General features: G+C 42.1%; 2 protein-coding genes across 3 annotated transcripts in view; both read right to left on the bottom strand.

Annotated features, from left to right (window-relative positions):
* Nucleotides 1-14965, bottom strand: part of TTLL12 (tubulin tyrosine ligase like 12) — a 29790-nt gene extending 14825 nt beyond the window's left edge. Inside the window, exons 1-2 of one of the 2 annotated variants that reach the window (XM_042467100.1) lie at nt 14812-14965; nt 390-565 (exon numbers count right to left, since the gene is read on the bottom strand). In XM_042467100.1, the coding sequence (XP_042323034.1) occupies nt 390-565; nt 14812-14934 (299 nt within the window). In that variant the 5' untranslated portion in view covers nt 14935-14965. Of the gene's footprint in view, nt 1-389; nt 566-13662; nt 14229-14811 lie in introns of those variants that run through there. The other variant, XM_042467101.1, reaches the window with a different exon arrangement.
* Nucleotides 1-16476, bottom strand: part of LOC121931679 (signal peptide, CUB and EGF-like domain-containing protein 1) — a 299857-nt gene that overhangs the window by 30420 nt on the left and 252961 nt on the right.

Genomic DNA, 16476 nt, shown 5'->3' with positions numbered 1-16476 from the left:
CCATTACTCCTTATGGGACATGCCACCCCTCCTCCCAGTGTGGCTTTCAGCGTATGCTGAAAGCCGCATATAACACGGGTGCACTGTAGTTAAAATTATTAAAAACTTATAATAATAATAATAATAATAATAATAATATGTTTTATTTATATACCGCTATTCCAAAGATCATAGCGGTGAACAGCAAGTAAGCTAATTAGCAAGTAAGCTAATTTGCCCCCAACAGTCTGGGTACTCATTTTAGCGACCTCGGAAGGATGCAAGCCTGAGTCGAGCTTGGGCCCTTTTGCTGGTCTTGAACTCGCAACCTTGTGGTTTCGAGTGAATGGCTGCAGTACAGGCATTTAACCACTGCGCCACCATTATTTTAAGCATTCAGATTTGCTCACCTATCAGGGCTTGATGCTTGAAGTCCATTTTCATTTGTCACTATTACTTTGTAGCAAAGTTCATTGCCAGGATTTGATTTCTTTTTGAATTCTTCCTCTATTTCTTCATCAATCCCTGATTCCTCCTCTGCCTCTTCCACCTGCATGATCCCAAAATACTCTCCAGCATCAAACACCTGAAATGACAACCAAGCAAACCATAAATTAAAGTAGCAACAATATAGCTTTGGACCCACGTACAGAACTTGATGTTGAAAAACTTTAAAACCAAACACCATGTAAGTGTTTTGCAACACATAATTCCAAATATTACAATTAATTTGTGAAGTCCTGGACATCCTTTAGGACAGCTGCTTTTGATATAACAGGCTACTTTTCTGGACTTTTGTCACCCAGTACTGAACCCACACATACCTTGGGCACACTGAACTGGGAAGAGCCATAATGGGAGGGGATGGAACATTCATTACACATAAACATAAGGCTGACACATATAGTCGAAATGAAGTCATAAGTAGGAGCCAAAGAGCCTGTGCTTCTTATGTGGGCTCTAACTACTTGTTAGACTCTAACTAGCTCTGCCCTCAGGTGTGACAATAGTGCTGCTCAACATGTTGGACCACAGCGGGTGCCAGTCCATGAATCATGGGGTGACAGGCTATGGTAAGCTCTCTAGGAAACTATGAGAATATGATAATGATATCATACAAACATGGTATCTATTCTTGGCACACTGGGGGTAGGGTTGGGGGATGCCAACTTGCCATGTCAGATAGTTTGAACAGCACAGTAGCAGAAGGTATTCTAGCATCACCAGAACAGCCAGATTCAATTGCCAGTCTAGTCTACTTCTGTACATGGAATAACGTGTTATTGGGAAAGCATCATTCTGCCCTTGGCTTCATCCAGCAGAATATCTTGGGCTGGCCTTGAAGGCGATATTCAATCTAACACTAAGCCAAAAATCTTGCATATACAGTACAACACTTTATCATTGCTTCATGCTTCCCTTTCAGTAAGCAGCAGAACAAGCCAGGGAAATATTTAACTATAGTTTCCCATGATGCGTGAACATGGAATTATAATTAGATGCTTGCAAACAAGCTAGGATTGGGAGCCAAAGTATGATATCTAGTTTTCTTGAATGCATATTAATCCTAGTTTCCAGACCCCTTGTCATGATGGAAAGCTCTGGCTGAACAATGAATCCTTGTTAGTCCACTCATGTTAGGACAAAAGTGAAGTCAGGCTTGATGCATGCATATCCCAGCCTTTAAGACTATGATTTTTAGCTTGACATTATATACAACCTAGGCTTATTTATTACTTGTGATTGGTCCAAATTGAAAAGTATTTTGTTTACAAGCCTTTTTCAGACAACACAGTATCTATTATGGTTTGTGCCTTTAACAAGTAATTGTGAACTAAAGAGAGATCAAAGAGGGCAGGAACTGTTCTCTAAAAACAAAGTACCTTTGAGGCATTGTCATATGACTTCTGATGTAACATTTACAGAACTGAAAACAAATCTTTCTGATTTTATTTTCAATATTATTCACACCATGTCACAAAAACTAGGAAAAATTTTATCTGCAGTAATAGATTTCCAGTAACTGCCTGACCTGGTAACCAACACCAGATGTTTAAAACCACCATCTATATATTACACAATGGCGCCAGTCGAGGAACAATGAGAGCCAGAAAGAGCAGTCAGCACTGTCTTGCAAAGCAAAACCTCAACTGCCAAGTAAACTTTTTTAAAAAAATAGGTGGACACATTAAATAATCCAGAATCTATCATCTTTCAGAGTTTGTGAAGAAAACTGGGGAGAAAAAGGAAATATGTCAACCCAGGAGGTTTTCCAATGGTTCCCAGTCCCCAAGGACTACTAGACCCTTTGTCTATTTCATGCCATTGCCTAAAACTTTCAGCTTTATGAAACTCAAGGGACCTTGGCACACAGAATTCATGCAAAACATGTGCTTCTCTCCCCTGAACTGTACAACTCCTCTCACTTTCCACCTTGGGACAGGATTATTTTTAGATTTTATGAATGTGTTTCTGTTCAAAATACACATATACCTCAGTTAATGACGTAGATGTGTTCCAAGATGTTATTTCTTTAACAGGCACTTTAATACCAGAGGCAGAAATAACATGGAAAGCATACGGATGGGTTCATACACCACAAAAGAGAAGAACAACGTGTTTCTGCAAACTTTTTATTCAAAACTAACAATTTCCACATGTGAAATTAAATAATGATACCATACAAACATGGTATCTGTTCTTGGCACACTGGGGGTAGGGTGGGGGGATGCCAACTTGCCATGTCAACTTGTTTTTTTTTTTATGTAAATCTTGCATCAGTAAATACAACAACGAAACATTTTGAACCTTCTAGAAACCAATAAAAGGCATCTTCCAAAATGCAGCGATTGCTTGTCTTGCCTTTTTTATCATATAGCATCTCAACTATAGCAAACTAAATGAGCAGAGCTCTTGAATATATCTACAGTGGTACCTCGGGATACGAAATACCCAGGTTACGAATTTTTCAGGATATGAAAAAATCCCATAGGGAATTATTGTTTCGGGTTACGAAAGTTTTTTCGGGTTACGAAAAAACTCCGGCGCTATTTTAAATGGAGCCGCGGCTTTTTCCCCATTAGCGCCTATGGCATTTCGGCTTACGAAGGCTTTTCGGGTTACGAAAGCGGCCACGGAACGAATTAAATTCGTAACCCGAGGCACCACTGTATTAAATACATAAAATCTGAACATAAAGGGATGCCCTATACACTACTGATCTGGGAGAAGTCTTTGGGAATTCTCTGAAGCCACTTCCTATCTGTCTGTTTTGTTTCCTCTAGATATGTTTCAATTCCCATCAATTATCTGTAAACATCCTAAGGAGTTAAGTTTCATATCTGGCCAGAAACAGAAAAGCTTTGTTCTCAGTGGCTTCAGTAATTGAGATATACCTGTAGAAAGAGTTGTATAGGGAGTAAATGCAACAATCCAAATGCTACCAGAGAAAGCCATCTTGTACCAAGGACTGCAGAAAAAAGCCACCTAACCAATCCTAGAAAAGGCTCTCACAAGCAGCCAATTGTATTTAAGGATAAGCTGCCTAAACCTAGTGCTTCAGATTTAGTTTCATACTTGGGAGATCTATGAATATGGTATGTGGACATAGACACCAGCTCTCTAATGAAAATCATAACTTATCACCATTGTGGTGGTGTGGAATATGGTTCTGGATATGAGGGTTCCAATCCCTGTACGCCATGGAAACCCACTACGTGACACACGGTCAGCCTCACTCCCACAATAAGGTCACCATGACTTGAAGGCACACAACAACAAAAAAGTTTGGGGAAACCAATGGTTGATCAACTACAAATGCAGCCAAAATCCATAGCTTGGAGAAGTTATTTCCTGAACTATACTTCCCAGAATGCCCAGATAGTATGGGCCACTGGGAATGCCAAATGGAGATTATGGGTGTTATAGTCCAAAAGCTGCCCATTCCAAAGTCTGTCTGTGTTCACTAGGAGAGGGTAATAACAGTAATCCTCCACAGCTCCATGGCTCTTCTTTCAGCTTGCAAACTGTCTTTGACATGTATGAGGGAGCAAACTATTATACAGGTATTGCATCTATCAAAAGATGAGACTGAATATGAGGGCTGGCATACAGACAATGTGAGCTGCAACCAGACCAAAAGGCTTAACCATCATGGGATTTCTCTTCTTTGTATGCTGTGTCACAAAGTGCCACTCCTTTGTGGCTCATATTCGTGACTGGAGCACTCTGTTCCAACAAGTTGCTACTTCTCTTTAAGGGAAGTAAGCCAGGTAAGTTCACAGAAGCTTTTGACTGAATAAATTCCTTCCCATTCCCTAACCTGCTTGTGTGCTTTATAGATAGCAAGACAAATCATATATATTTACACACTATCAACTATTTCAACAAAAGGTCTCACCCGCTCAACTGCTTGTTCTCAAAAGTCTATATGAATTTGCTTTTCAAAGCAATAAGTATGAAATCTGATCTTCAGAAAATCTCTCCATTGCCCATTCTTTTTAAAGAACAGGTTTCTACTTATCCCTAATGCTTAACAGAGAAAGAGAAAAAAGTTGAGGGGAGGAGGAGAGAAGGTGAATGCTCTATCCTGAGCAATTTTGGGGGTCACTTACCTTTGGGGGAAAAAAGAACTATCCAGGGCCTAAAGTGGCCCAGAAGGGACCAAAACTGTGGCAAAATTAGAGATGCAAAGGCCTGGGTGAAAAAACTAAGAAAAATTGGGAGAAGTTTCTTTTTCCTGCAAAAATAATGTCTATCTGTCTGTCCAATCATGGACTATTTTCTTTTAAATGTCTTTTATAGGCATTTTAGAATAAAATATTTAACACAAGGTGTTCACAAATTTAAAGCTCCAAAATTATTTCCCAAAATTACACTATGTCTCAGCACCATTCTGAATGACCAGAAGTGATATTGGGATGGTGGTCTTCCTGTTTTGCACCTCCCCCCGAAAAACAGCAGTCAAGGCATTCTGAAAACAATTTTATTTTCAGCCAGAAAACATGTGTTGGGGTGTTGAGAGCTCTGAGAGACTCAGTGGTGGTGGATCCCTGGAAGGCTGCATGTGCCTGCAAGCCACATAATACTTGCCCCTGATTTAAGGCATGACTAGGCAGGCAGGCAGCTTTTATAGTTTGATCAGCAGCCATTTCTCCTTTTAAACAATCTCCTTTTAAATATAAACTTATATTACCAACTCATTTAACCTGATCCTCAACTATTTTAGCAGGAGCTGATGCATTTATTTCAAGCTGGCTTGGCACCTCCTGCCAGTCCCCAGCGCATTTAGCATTTACAAGGAAGAGTCTGTAAGAGCTGAAACATGTTATTCTTCAGAAATGGAGGGACCTGTTAATACACCTTACCCAAAACCACTGCTGATTTACTCTTGTAGAAATATGTACCTTTGAAGATACCCTGCTCTAAGTACGTACTTAGTATAGCACTTTTGAATATTCAGGAATGTATTCCAGAAATCATACTACATATCTACTGTTCACAAGAGCTTCTGAATGATTCAGTCCAAACCAAGAGCTCCATAAGCCAGATCTGACTTAGTTACAATGACACATGGAGAGACACAACTGCTCAGGACTGAAGGAACAAAACTCCTTCAAATAAACTTTTGGGCTCCTCTTAGTTGCTAAGCATTTAGCCCTTTTAGTTAACTCTGGTTACTCCATGGGCTAGCTATTGCAAAGCTTTAAGAAAAAATGACCTTGTAGATCTTATTTCTAAGGTACCTCTACCTGCCACCATTATCCCAACATCTGTAGCAGAGGTAATAGGAAACTGTGGATGGTATAAGAGCTGATTTTTGCCCTTGTGGCAGGCTCCAACCCCAGGAAAATAGTTGGTCCTCCATATCCATGGATTCTGCATCCATGGATTCAACTAACCATCGTTAATATTTATTAGAACAAAAATACCAAAAAGCAAACCTTGATTTTTCTACTTTACTACAGCATTGTAAATGGGACTTACACATTCATAGATTTTAGTATCCATGGGGACTCCCGGAACCAAACCCCAGAAGATACCAAGGGCCCACTGTAGCAGAAAAAGCCTGGGAGTAAAAATCTCCTGGAGCCTGAGGTATAATTCTGAGTTATTGAGGGGACACCAAGCCACTAAGCAGCTGACACAAGGATCCACAAGAGAAAGAGATCACCAAGCCTCCCCAGGAGTGGGAAACCTTAAGGTTCGGCTCACATCTTTACTAGTTTGTTTTGGGTAGGGTTGCAGAAGATCAAGCTACACGCCGCTTATTTGCTGGCTTCTCCACTGTAGGACAGTGGACAACACAGGTTGCCCTACTGCTGGGCAGGCCCAGTCTCTCAGTGTAGTGCTTCTCAGGCTAAGTGATAGGGGTGAGTGGGAAGGGGAGATGGTTATTTTTTTCAGTGTGCCAGGGATCTGTATATTTGGGCTGAAACTGTTTGCTTGCCTGGAAACTTTCAGGGAATTGGCACAGGGCCAGGGACCACAACCGAAAGAGTAGCATTGTCCCAAAGAATATTGCCTGTTCCTGAAACCAAGTATGCAAATACATGTTTATAGGTATCGTTCTTAAAGCACGTATACCAAGGAAATGAAAACTCCTCCTGCCTGGTACCTGCTTCTATTCTTCTCTTCTTTGACTTAGGTGCAGCATTTAGTATCCTGTAACAGTGTTTTGCCTCCACTCGGAGGCAGACGTTAGTGGTAGGATGAGAGACTGGAAAGAGAGTAAAGTCTCCTTTCCAGGTCATTCAAGAGAGGGGCATTTTAAAAACTCTATTATGACACAATATCACCACTACTTCTAATAATGACTAATAATTAACATTTTAAACTGTTTTGGGGGTGGGGTGGGGTGGGAGAACCTGGCAATGTTACTGCTCTAGACTGCAACTTGCAATTCCCCCCTCCACCCCCTGCCAGCATGTAGATGAGCAACAGATAGCTGGTCCTTTGATGATGGAAACACGTTACAAAACTTCCAATATATTGTGAGTAAGTGTGTAGCAACTGAGAACACTTAACAGGTATAAAGTGAAGTGTGTGCCTTCAAGTCACCTGTCAACTTATGTAACTTCATGAACATCAAAGGATTTTGTTAGGCTCTTCCATTTCTTCCTTGAATAAATACTCTTCAAGGAATTCTCAGACGTGGTTTTCCATTGTCTTTCTCTGAAACACAGCCTACAGCACCTGGTGTTCCCCCATCCAAGTACTAATCAGGCCTGACCCTGCTTACCTTTCAAGATGAGAAGGGATCTGGAGCTTTCAGAGCTGGAACGGTTTAAAAGAAGATACGCCAATTGATACCAGGTGCTGTAGGCTGTATTTCAGAGGAAAGAACTGGCAAAACCACCTCTGAGTATTCTTTGCCTCAGAAAACCCTATGAAATGCACGGGGTGCCATACGTCAATAGGTGACTGGAAGGTACATACAAACACACCTTAACCACAGTTTTTTAAACAGTGTTCTCTGAGGCAGATGCAATTTGAGAGCATTGCACACATATCATTATAAGGATTCCTGCAAAAGGCACAGAATCACATTGTGTTTCAGATGATCCTCATTCATGTAAGGGCCAACCTACCATAGACAAGTGATGCATTTAGTGCTCAATAACCTCTGTGCATGAAAAAAGAACACAGTAATTAATCCTAATGCACCAGCCTGGAATGAAATCAGTGCCCTGTCTGTTTTTAAGGAGTTCCACCTAAACACAGCTCCCACTGAGAGGTGTAGCAAAAATTAGAGAATAAGGAAGTGAGGGAAGCAAACTATGAATCATCCTCAAGCACTGTTATGGTGCCTTACAATTTTGGTTCACAATTATATCCCACTTTCCTTTTGAAAACCAGATAAGCATTCAAGCATTATTCTCCAAATAAAATAGACTCCACATAATAAAAGCCATCACATCTACCAGGTTAGACCAAGATTACATTCAATTCTTCTGGGCGATTGAAAGCTAACTGAAATAAGTGTTGTGACTTGCCTCCAACAGTTATGCTTCTCATCTGCTTGGAGTGCATTTACAGGATGGCATGCAACACTCTGGTGTCAAATCAGGTTCCAACCTGCAACCCGACTCCAAAAATCTGTCAGAATAGTGGAAGGTACACAACTAAAGAGAGGTTTGTGTTAGAAAATAGCCTTGACTCTCATTTGAGAGAAAGGTGGGATACATGATGCTACCTACCTACCTACCTACCTACCTATCTATCTCCCATTTTAATATATAGCCTACTCTATGGCTTTCAATAATGCCAGGACATTTGTGTTATCAGCAACAGTTCTGTCAACAGCCAATGCTCATAGCCTAATCCATGCCAGCTCCTCTTGCATTTAATTTCACTCTGAGTTCAATCTACTATCCCATCCATAATCATATATACTGTTTACATACAGTACAACTCAGGGCAATGCTTCATGAATATAATGAAGTGGGCTGCAGGCCATGAAAGCTCATGCTATAATGAATGTGGTAGTCTTTAAGATGCAACAGGGTTGCTTTGATGTTTTTGCTTCAAGAGGACAACTCAGCTACTGTATGAATTGTTTTTTCCATTCACTTGGCATGGCTAGGCAGAGAACAGGAAAGGGCCAGAGAACTCAAGTGACAGATACGTCCTGTCTTTATGCTTCCTTCTACTTTTCACATGGTTTAATGGTATTCCACAAGCAACATATGCAGGATGGCCATACCTTTCTCCAACCCAATTTGATGCCCTCCAAATGCATTGGATTAAACTGATTATCAACCCAAGCTAGGTTAGCCACTGGGGAAGACTGGCCCACTGAATGAGAAACTAACCACAGCTCCAAGTTACACATTTTCTTAACACTTTACTGCATCAAAGTGTGATCCTGTGCTGGTCTGAGAAAGCTATAAAGTAGTCTATACACACTCCTGAATTAATAAATGAACAAACCCCAAGATTTACTTCCACTATGTTGTCTATACTAATGAAATACTCCTCAGGGAAAATCTGTGATGCTGAGTTCAGAAATCTTACAAATAATCTTCCACTCTGTGCTATATTAAAAAAATGATCTCAGAAGCACAGGACGTGCAGTTTCATATGTCACATTCCACCAACACTTGGGCAACTCCTCCCTGTTCTTGTTTTTATTAATATCCTTTTATTGCAATGACACAAAAGGCAAAATCAGCCTAAAATACCTATGAGCAACTGCTCCAGCCACAACATCTCCTTCAATAACCAGTGAGTTGGAGCCAAGAAGCAAAGTAAAATCATGTGTACTGACATACTTAAGAATCAGAAACCAGATCTTCCACTCCTCTCTTTAACATGTGGACTTTCAACTGTCTGGAACCAAGATGTTGTGCATGTTTGGTAAGCATGGTAAAACAGGGAATCTGTATGAAGCCTGCCTTACTGCAGGTGAGCAGCATGCTCAGATGGGCAGATGCGTCCAAGTACTCCTGTTTGCAACACAAACTATAACTCTTGTTTGTTTTTTCCCTCAACAAACCAGAGACAACTCTGTGGTGTTTGTTTTTTTAAATGTGTTCATGGCTTGCTCAGAACTGTGTTTAGGTTCTCACAAGACAATAAACAAACATTACAGCAAAGCTCTGTAGTTTGTTTCAGCTGCTTTGGCTGCAAATGGGAGAAAGTAAGCAGCATGCACAGCAAGGCAGGGGTTCTGCACACCCTTGGCTTATTGAGTTGTGCGAATGTACTCAAAATGGAATATGTACTCAAAATGGAATAACATTCGCTCCCTTTTGAGATGAAGCTTAGATTCAGCACAAAGCCAATACCACAACCTACAATACATCAGTCATTACTAACAGCCATATGTCAGGTAATGGAGTGAACCACAGGATACTAGAAGAAAATTGGTATGTGGTTTATAGACTATAGCAAGACCTTTGACTGCATAGGGGCTGTATAGACTGGCATCAAAGATCGGCATGGAGGCGGAGTGGGGGTGTGGTGTCCGCAGGACGTACACCCCGCCTCCATGCCAGCGTGATGCCATATGCCCCACCACATGCTGTTAGCATCACGGCACTCCCCTGGCACTGCATACAGATGATGCAGTGCCAAAAGGATGCCCAAAAGCAACGGCAATGGCTGCTATTGCACCCTTTCCGCAACGCAAATAGGAGCCACTTTTTGCGGCTCCTTTTTGCACCATGGAAAGGCCAAAACTGGGCTATGGCATGCGGTTGTTGTGGCCTCGATCTGGTGAAGAAAGAGGCAGCTGCAGGACATCCCTTAGGGGTGGTCTGTTCAGACCCATTGTTCATAAAAAGTTGTTGATTGCTCTTAAAGAATTGGGTGTATCCTGATGCGTAACCTGTATGCAGAACAAGAGGCCATGATTAGAACAGAATATGAAGAAACAGACTGGTTCCCAATCAGAAAGTGGGTCCGGCAAGGCTGCATTGTATCACCCTATTTGTTCAAGCATTATGCAAAAATATCACACACAGTGTATGTTTAGACTCAGTGAAGATCAGAGCGAAGGAATATCAACAATCCAAGACATGCAGATGACACCATACTACTGCCAGAAAATAGCAAAGACTTGGAATAACTATAAAGAAAAGCCAAGGAAGAAAGTGCTATGGCAAGCTTACTGTTGGAACATTAATAAACCAAAAATAATTACCACAAAGGATTTACGTAAATTCAGAGTAGATGATGATATAATAGAAATAAAGTTCTCCTATACTTTGGATCAAATATTGATCAGAATGGAGACTGTAGTCAAGAAACAGAAAACCAGGACTAGAAAGGGCAGCTATGAAAGAACTAGGCAAGATCCTGAAGTGCAAAGGTATACAACTGAAAACTAAAGTTAGGATTGCACATATTATCGTATATGGGTGTGAGAGCGGATAGCAAGAAAATGTGAGATGTGGTGCTGGAGAAGTAGTCTGTGGATACCATAGATGGCTAAAACGACAAACAAATCAAACCTCCCCAGAAGCCAAGATGACTAAGGCATGATTCACTAGAAAAGACGATTAACACCTGGAAAGGTAGAAGGTGGTAGGAAGAGACTGCATACAAGATGGATAGATTTAATCTAAGGAGGACATGATCCTGAGTCTGAGCACAACTGTTGAGGATAGGGGTTCTCCTTGATAAAAGGATCTTAGATGTTCCTGCATTTGCATACAACAAAATATGAAGAAAGGTCCTCAGATACATTTATACTATACTATACATAATTTTATAGGTTTATCCCTTTCCCATGGCCTGAAATGACAAAGTATTGGAGGGTTCTTGGGGTGTGACTGACCATATTTAAGCCAAAATTATTTTTAGTGAATAAATCAGACAAGATATTAAACAGCAAAGATATACAACTGAGGACTACCGTTAAAATGTCCAAGCCATTGTATTCCCCATCATTATAGACAGCTGTGAGAGCTGGAAAGTGAATAAAGCATATAAAAAGAAAATCAACTCATTTGGGATGTAGTGCTGGAGAAGAGTGCTAAGGATACCATGGACAGGAAAAAGACAAACAAATAGCTCCTAGAACAGATCAACCCTGAAATACCCCTGAAAACCAAGATGATCAAATTGATGGCTATATCATGAGAAGGCAGGACTCATTGCAAAAGACAATAATGCTGGGAAAGGTTGAGGATTGTAGAAAAAGAGAAAGGCTGCACATCAGATGCACTGATTCAATTAGGGAGGTCATGGGCAAAAATCTACAAGACTTAAGCAGAGCATTGGACGATGGAGGTCTTGGAGGCATATCATCCACAGAGTCACCATGACTTGACATCAACTCGAGGGCACTTAACAACAACAAAGCCGCAACAACAATAATGGAGGGGTACAAACAGAGCCCTGGGGGCTGCTACAAGAAATCTGTCCAGCCATTCCAAATCAACACTCCTTCTTATCTTCTAGTAAGTATACAATATAATGATAGCAAATTCTCCCTGAATAACCCTTAGAGATCCTTGTACAGACAAAGTTTTCAGGATGTGTGATTCCATCAGCTGCCAGCCAGTATCCTTTCAGGCCTTCTGGCTGAGATAAGCTTGTGGCATTCAGTTCCGCAGCAGAACCAATGCTTCCTGGGGAACAGATCCTAAAACTGGATGCCAGGAGGCAGGTGTTCCCAGTGGCATTTTGCATCTAAAAGACCCCATCCTGTGCCACTGGCTTGTCAGCAACTATATTTAAACAAGCAGTGAGGCCATTTGGAGTTAACTGAGATGTAACCCCTTCTGAACAAATCTTGCCAAGAAAACCACTGTGAAAGATTCGCTTTAGGCAAGTTGGATACTTGAAGGCACACAACAACATTAATATAAGTGTACCTTATTTAACAAAGGTCTAAAACACACTGCAGAAATGATCCAGTTTGAGACTGCTTTAACTGCTCTGGCTCAGTGCTAGGGAATCCTGGGAATGGTAGTTTATTGTGGCACCAGAGGTCTCTGACAGAGAAGGCTAAACGTACACAGAACTACCGTTCCCAGAATTCGCTAGCATTGAGCAAGGGCAGTTAAAGTGGTTTCAGACTGGACTATTTCTGACGTGTGTTTTGGACCAAACTATTGGATCAAAGAAGCTACTTAAGTCTTTTTACTGAACCTCTTTTTCTCTGCATTCTCTGCCTAGCTAGAGGATTTTAGTAGCATTGGGAGGATGGTGAAGGAAGTCTGGAGAAACCCAGGCTTTCAGAAGAAGGTTGTAGCAATGTGTCCACAGTAAACAACGCAGTGAAGTTTAAACTGGGACAGAATGGGATTATTCTCTGTTTGATCCTACTGTAGCTGCATGTGCCTGCCTGCTGCTGCCTCCAGAATCCCCTACTGAACCTGCATGAAGAGCAAACCAGTGAGAAAATAGCATTCAAAGACATAGCTGTGCAAGTCTGGAGAATCAGTACATAGAGAGATTTTGTAGCACCTTTGAGACTAACTGAAAGAAAGAAATTGGCAATATGAACTTTCATAGACTTCAGTTCCCTCAGATGCATTTGGTGGAGTGGAAGCCAGGGACAGACATATATATGCCATTGGTATGGGAGGATGTCAACTGAAATTACAAATCCTTTGTGTATGGAAATGAAGTTGAAAATGAATTGGACCTGCAACTTCATTTCCATACACAAAGGATTTGAACTGACATCCTCATATACCAATGGCATATATATGTTTGTCCCTGGCTTCCACTCCACCAAATGCATCTGAGGAAGCAGACTGAAGTCTACGAAAGCTCATGCTGCCAATTTCTCTCTTTCAGTTAGTCTCAAGGGTGCTACAAGATCTCTCTATAGACAGTGAGAAAATAGGAAGTCAGACCTCCCTGCTTCACCAATGGAGAGCCAGTGTGGCTTAGTGGCTTGAGCATTAAGACTATGATGACTCTAGAGACCAGGGTTCGATTCCCCACTCAGTCATGTAAGCCCAGTGGGTGACCCAGGGCAAGTCACACTCTCTCAGCCTCAGAGGATGGCCATGCCAAACCTCCTCTGATGAATCTTGCCAAGAAAACCCAGTGGTAGGGTTGCCTTAGGGTCACCATAAGCCAGAAACAACTTAAAGGCACACATCAACAACAATCTTCACCAATATGTTCTTAAAAAGGCATAGATCTAATCACCAAAATGGAAATCATAAGAAAATGGGAACCTTGTGAAATAAATGAATAAAGGCTTATGCAAAAGCTTACCTGACTTTTTCTATTTGTTAGATTTGGATAAAAAATTTGGCTGAAACTTGTTGACTTGCTCTTCTTTTGTGTCCTAGGAACCTACCCCTCTTCTCTCCATGTTATTCCTGCCTCAAAGTCTCAAAGTTTATGTTAAAGAATTACAAAAACCCTGCCACACACGTCTACTTCAAGGCATGACACATTATTCCAAAATCCCTTTTTCACAAGCAGCCAGGTAGGACAGATTATTGCCAGCTGAAGGTTGCCATAACGCGAGTTGACAACACACACCGACACAAAGGGCGACCACACGTCCTCCTTTTCCATGGCATGTCCTCTATTCCTACCTTCTGTCCAAGAGGAATGTTTACACTGTCCTCCATTTTGAGCATGACTCAGAGGCATGAATTGACATTTCTATGAGTGCTGCTAGCTTTTAGTTTCTAACGTCCTCAATTTGTCCTGAATGTTCTCCATTTTGTGGTGCCTTGTCCTCCTTTGAGGTGAGGACACCTCACTGTGCACACGCAAACACACACACACAAGGAAGCTTGAAAACACATACACAGAGAGACAAGAGGACTTGAAAACACACACAGGGCTTGAAAACACACACACACACACACACACACACACACACAAAAGAGGTTTGAAAACACAGACACACACAAGGGGCTTGAAAACACAGATATACACAAGGGGCTTGAAAATACACACAAAATATACACAATGGTCTTGAAAACACACACACACACACACAAAAGAGTCTTGAAAAAACTCAGACTTAAGAGGCTTGAAAATATACACACAAACACACACAAAAGGGGCTTGAAAACACAGACCTAGACGTACACATAAGGGGCTTGAAAATACACACACACACACAAAAGGGGCTTGAAAACACAGACATAGACATACACACAAGGGGCTTCAAACACACACACACACACACAAAAGGGGCTTGAAAATACACACACACACACACACACACACACACACACACCAGGCTTCAAAATTTACACACAGAGACACACACAAGGGGGGCTTGCAAACACCCAAAGGGAGCTTGCTAATGCAGACACATAGAATCCCAGCCCCCACTTCCTTCCTTCCTTGCTTGCTTCTTTCTTTCTCCCTCCCTCCCTCCCTCCCTCCCTTGGTGCCCACCTCGTCCTCCATCTTCCTCCAGAGGCCCCTCCAGAGCCTGGAGGGGACGCCAGAGGCGCTGAGAGCAGCCCCGTGGAGGGCCACGAAGGCCTCGAAGGGATCCACCCGATGTTCGCCCTCCATGCTGCTGCTGCTGCCTCTTCTGGAAGGCTAGGCTGGGCCTGGAGGAGGAGGCGCCTAGTGGAAGAAGGGGCAGGCCTCCCTCTGAGGAAGTGGCTGCAGCCACACTGCAGGAATAACAATAATAACCACCCCTGGCTCAAGGCTATGGGGTTTTGGGAGTTGGGGGTTTGTTGGGGGGCCTTTGAGACTCACTGAAAGAAAGAAGTTGGCAGCATGAGCCTTCCTAGACCTTCATCTATTTGCTCAGATGCTTTGGGTGGAGCAGACACCCAGGGACAGACACATGCTGTATATGTATGCCATAGGCATGTGAGAGTGTCAGTTCAAAATTCAAGGGGCACCTGTGAAAGGGATCTGGGAGTCCAAGTAGACCACAAGTTGAACATGAGTCAACAGTGTGATGCGGCAGCTAACAAGGCCAATGCGATTTTAGGCTGTATGAACAGAAGTATAGTGTCTAGATCGAGGGAAGTCATAGTGCCACTATATTCTGCTCTGGTCAGGCCCCACCTGGAATATTGTGTCCAGTTCTGGGCACCACAATTCAAAAAGGATGTTGAGAAATTGAAGGGTGTCCAGAAAAGGGTGACCAAAATGGTGAAGGATCTTTAAACCGTGCCCTATGAGGAACGACTCAGGGAGCTTGGGATGTTTAGCCTGGAGAAGAGAAGGTGAAGAGGTGATATGATAGCCCTGTTTTAGTATTTGAAGGGATGTTGTACACTGCTTTGATTGTTTTAAGAAAAAGCGGGATATAAATAAAAGTTTTATTTATGTCATATTGAGAAGGGAGCAAGCTTGTTTTCTGCTGCTCCAGAGAACAGGACCCGGAGCTACATGAAAAGAGATTCCACCTCAACATTAGGAGGACCTTCCTGACAGTCAGGGCTGTCCAACAGAGGAACACACTCCCTCGGAGTGTACTGGAGACTCCTTCTTTGGAGATCTTTAAATAGAGGCTGGATGGCCATCTGTCAGGAATGCTTTGATTGAGATTTCCTGCATGGCAGAATGGGGTTGGACTGGATGGTCCTTGCAGTCTCTTCCAACTCTGTGATTCTATGATTCACTCATCCCTGTACGGAAGATCTGCTGCTTCCAAACTGAATATCACAAGCGAATGACCTCAGCAGGGTTGCTGAACCCCCGTCAGACCCTGAAACTCAATGGTCCTCTGCCTCCCATGTCCAAGGTGGTAGAATTCAAAGATATAGCCATGTTAGTCTGTAGAATCAGTAAGTAGAGAGACCTTGTAACACCTTTGAGACTAACTGAAAAAAAGAAATTGGCAGCATGAGCTTTCGTAGACTTCAGTCTACTTCCTCAGATGCATTTTGGTCCAAGGTGTGTCACATGAGTTACGCCAACAATATACTGAGTCTCCATGGTTGACATGATAGCCTTGAAGTCCTGAGCTGACTCTCCATGGGAACATGACTGTCTCGGGGCTCTCTGGTTGCACATCTGAGACCACCTCAAGCAGCTCAGGCAATAATAATAATAATAATAATAATAATAATAATAATAATAATAATAATAATA

The sequence above is a fragment of the Sceloporus undulatus genome, chromosome 5 (assembly GCF_019175285.1).
Source record: "Sceloporus undulatus isolate JIND9_A2432 ecotype Alabama chromosome 5, SceUnd_v1.1, whole genome shotgun sequence".
NCBI lineage: Eukaryota > Metazoa > Chordata > Lepidosauria > Squamata > Phrynosomatidae > Sceloporus > Sceloporus undulatus.
The sequence above is the reverse complement of the archived record's forward strand: the minus strand, read 5'-3'. Positions and strand labels throughout refer to the sequence as shown.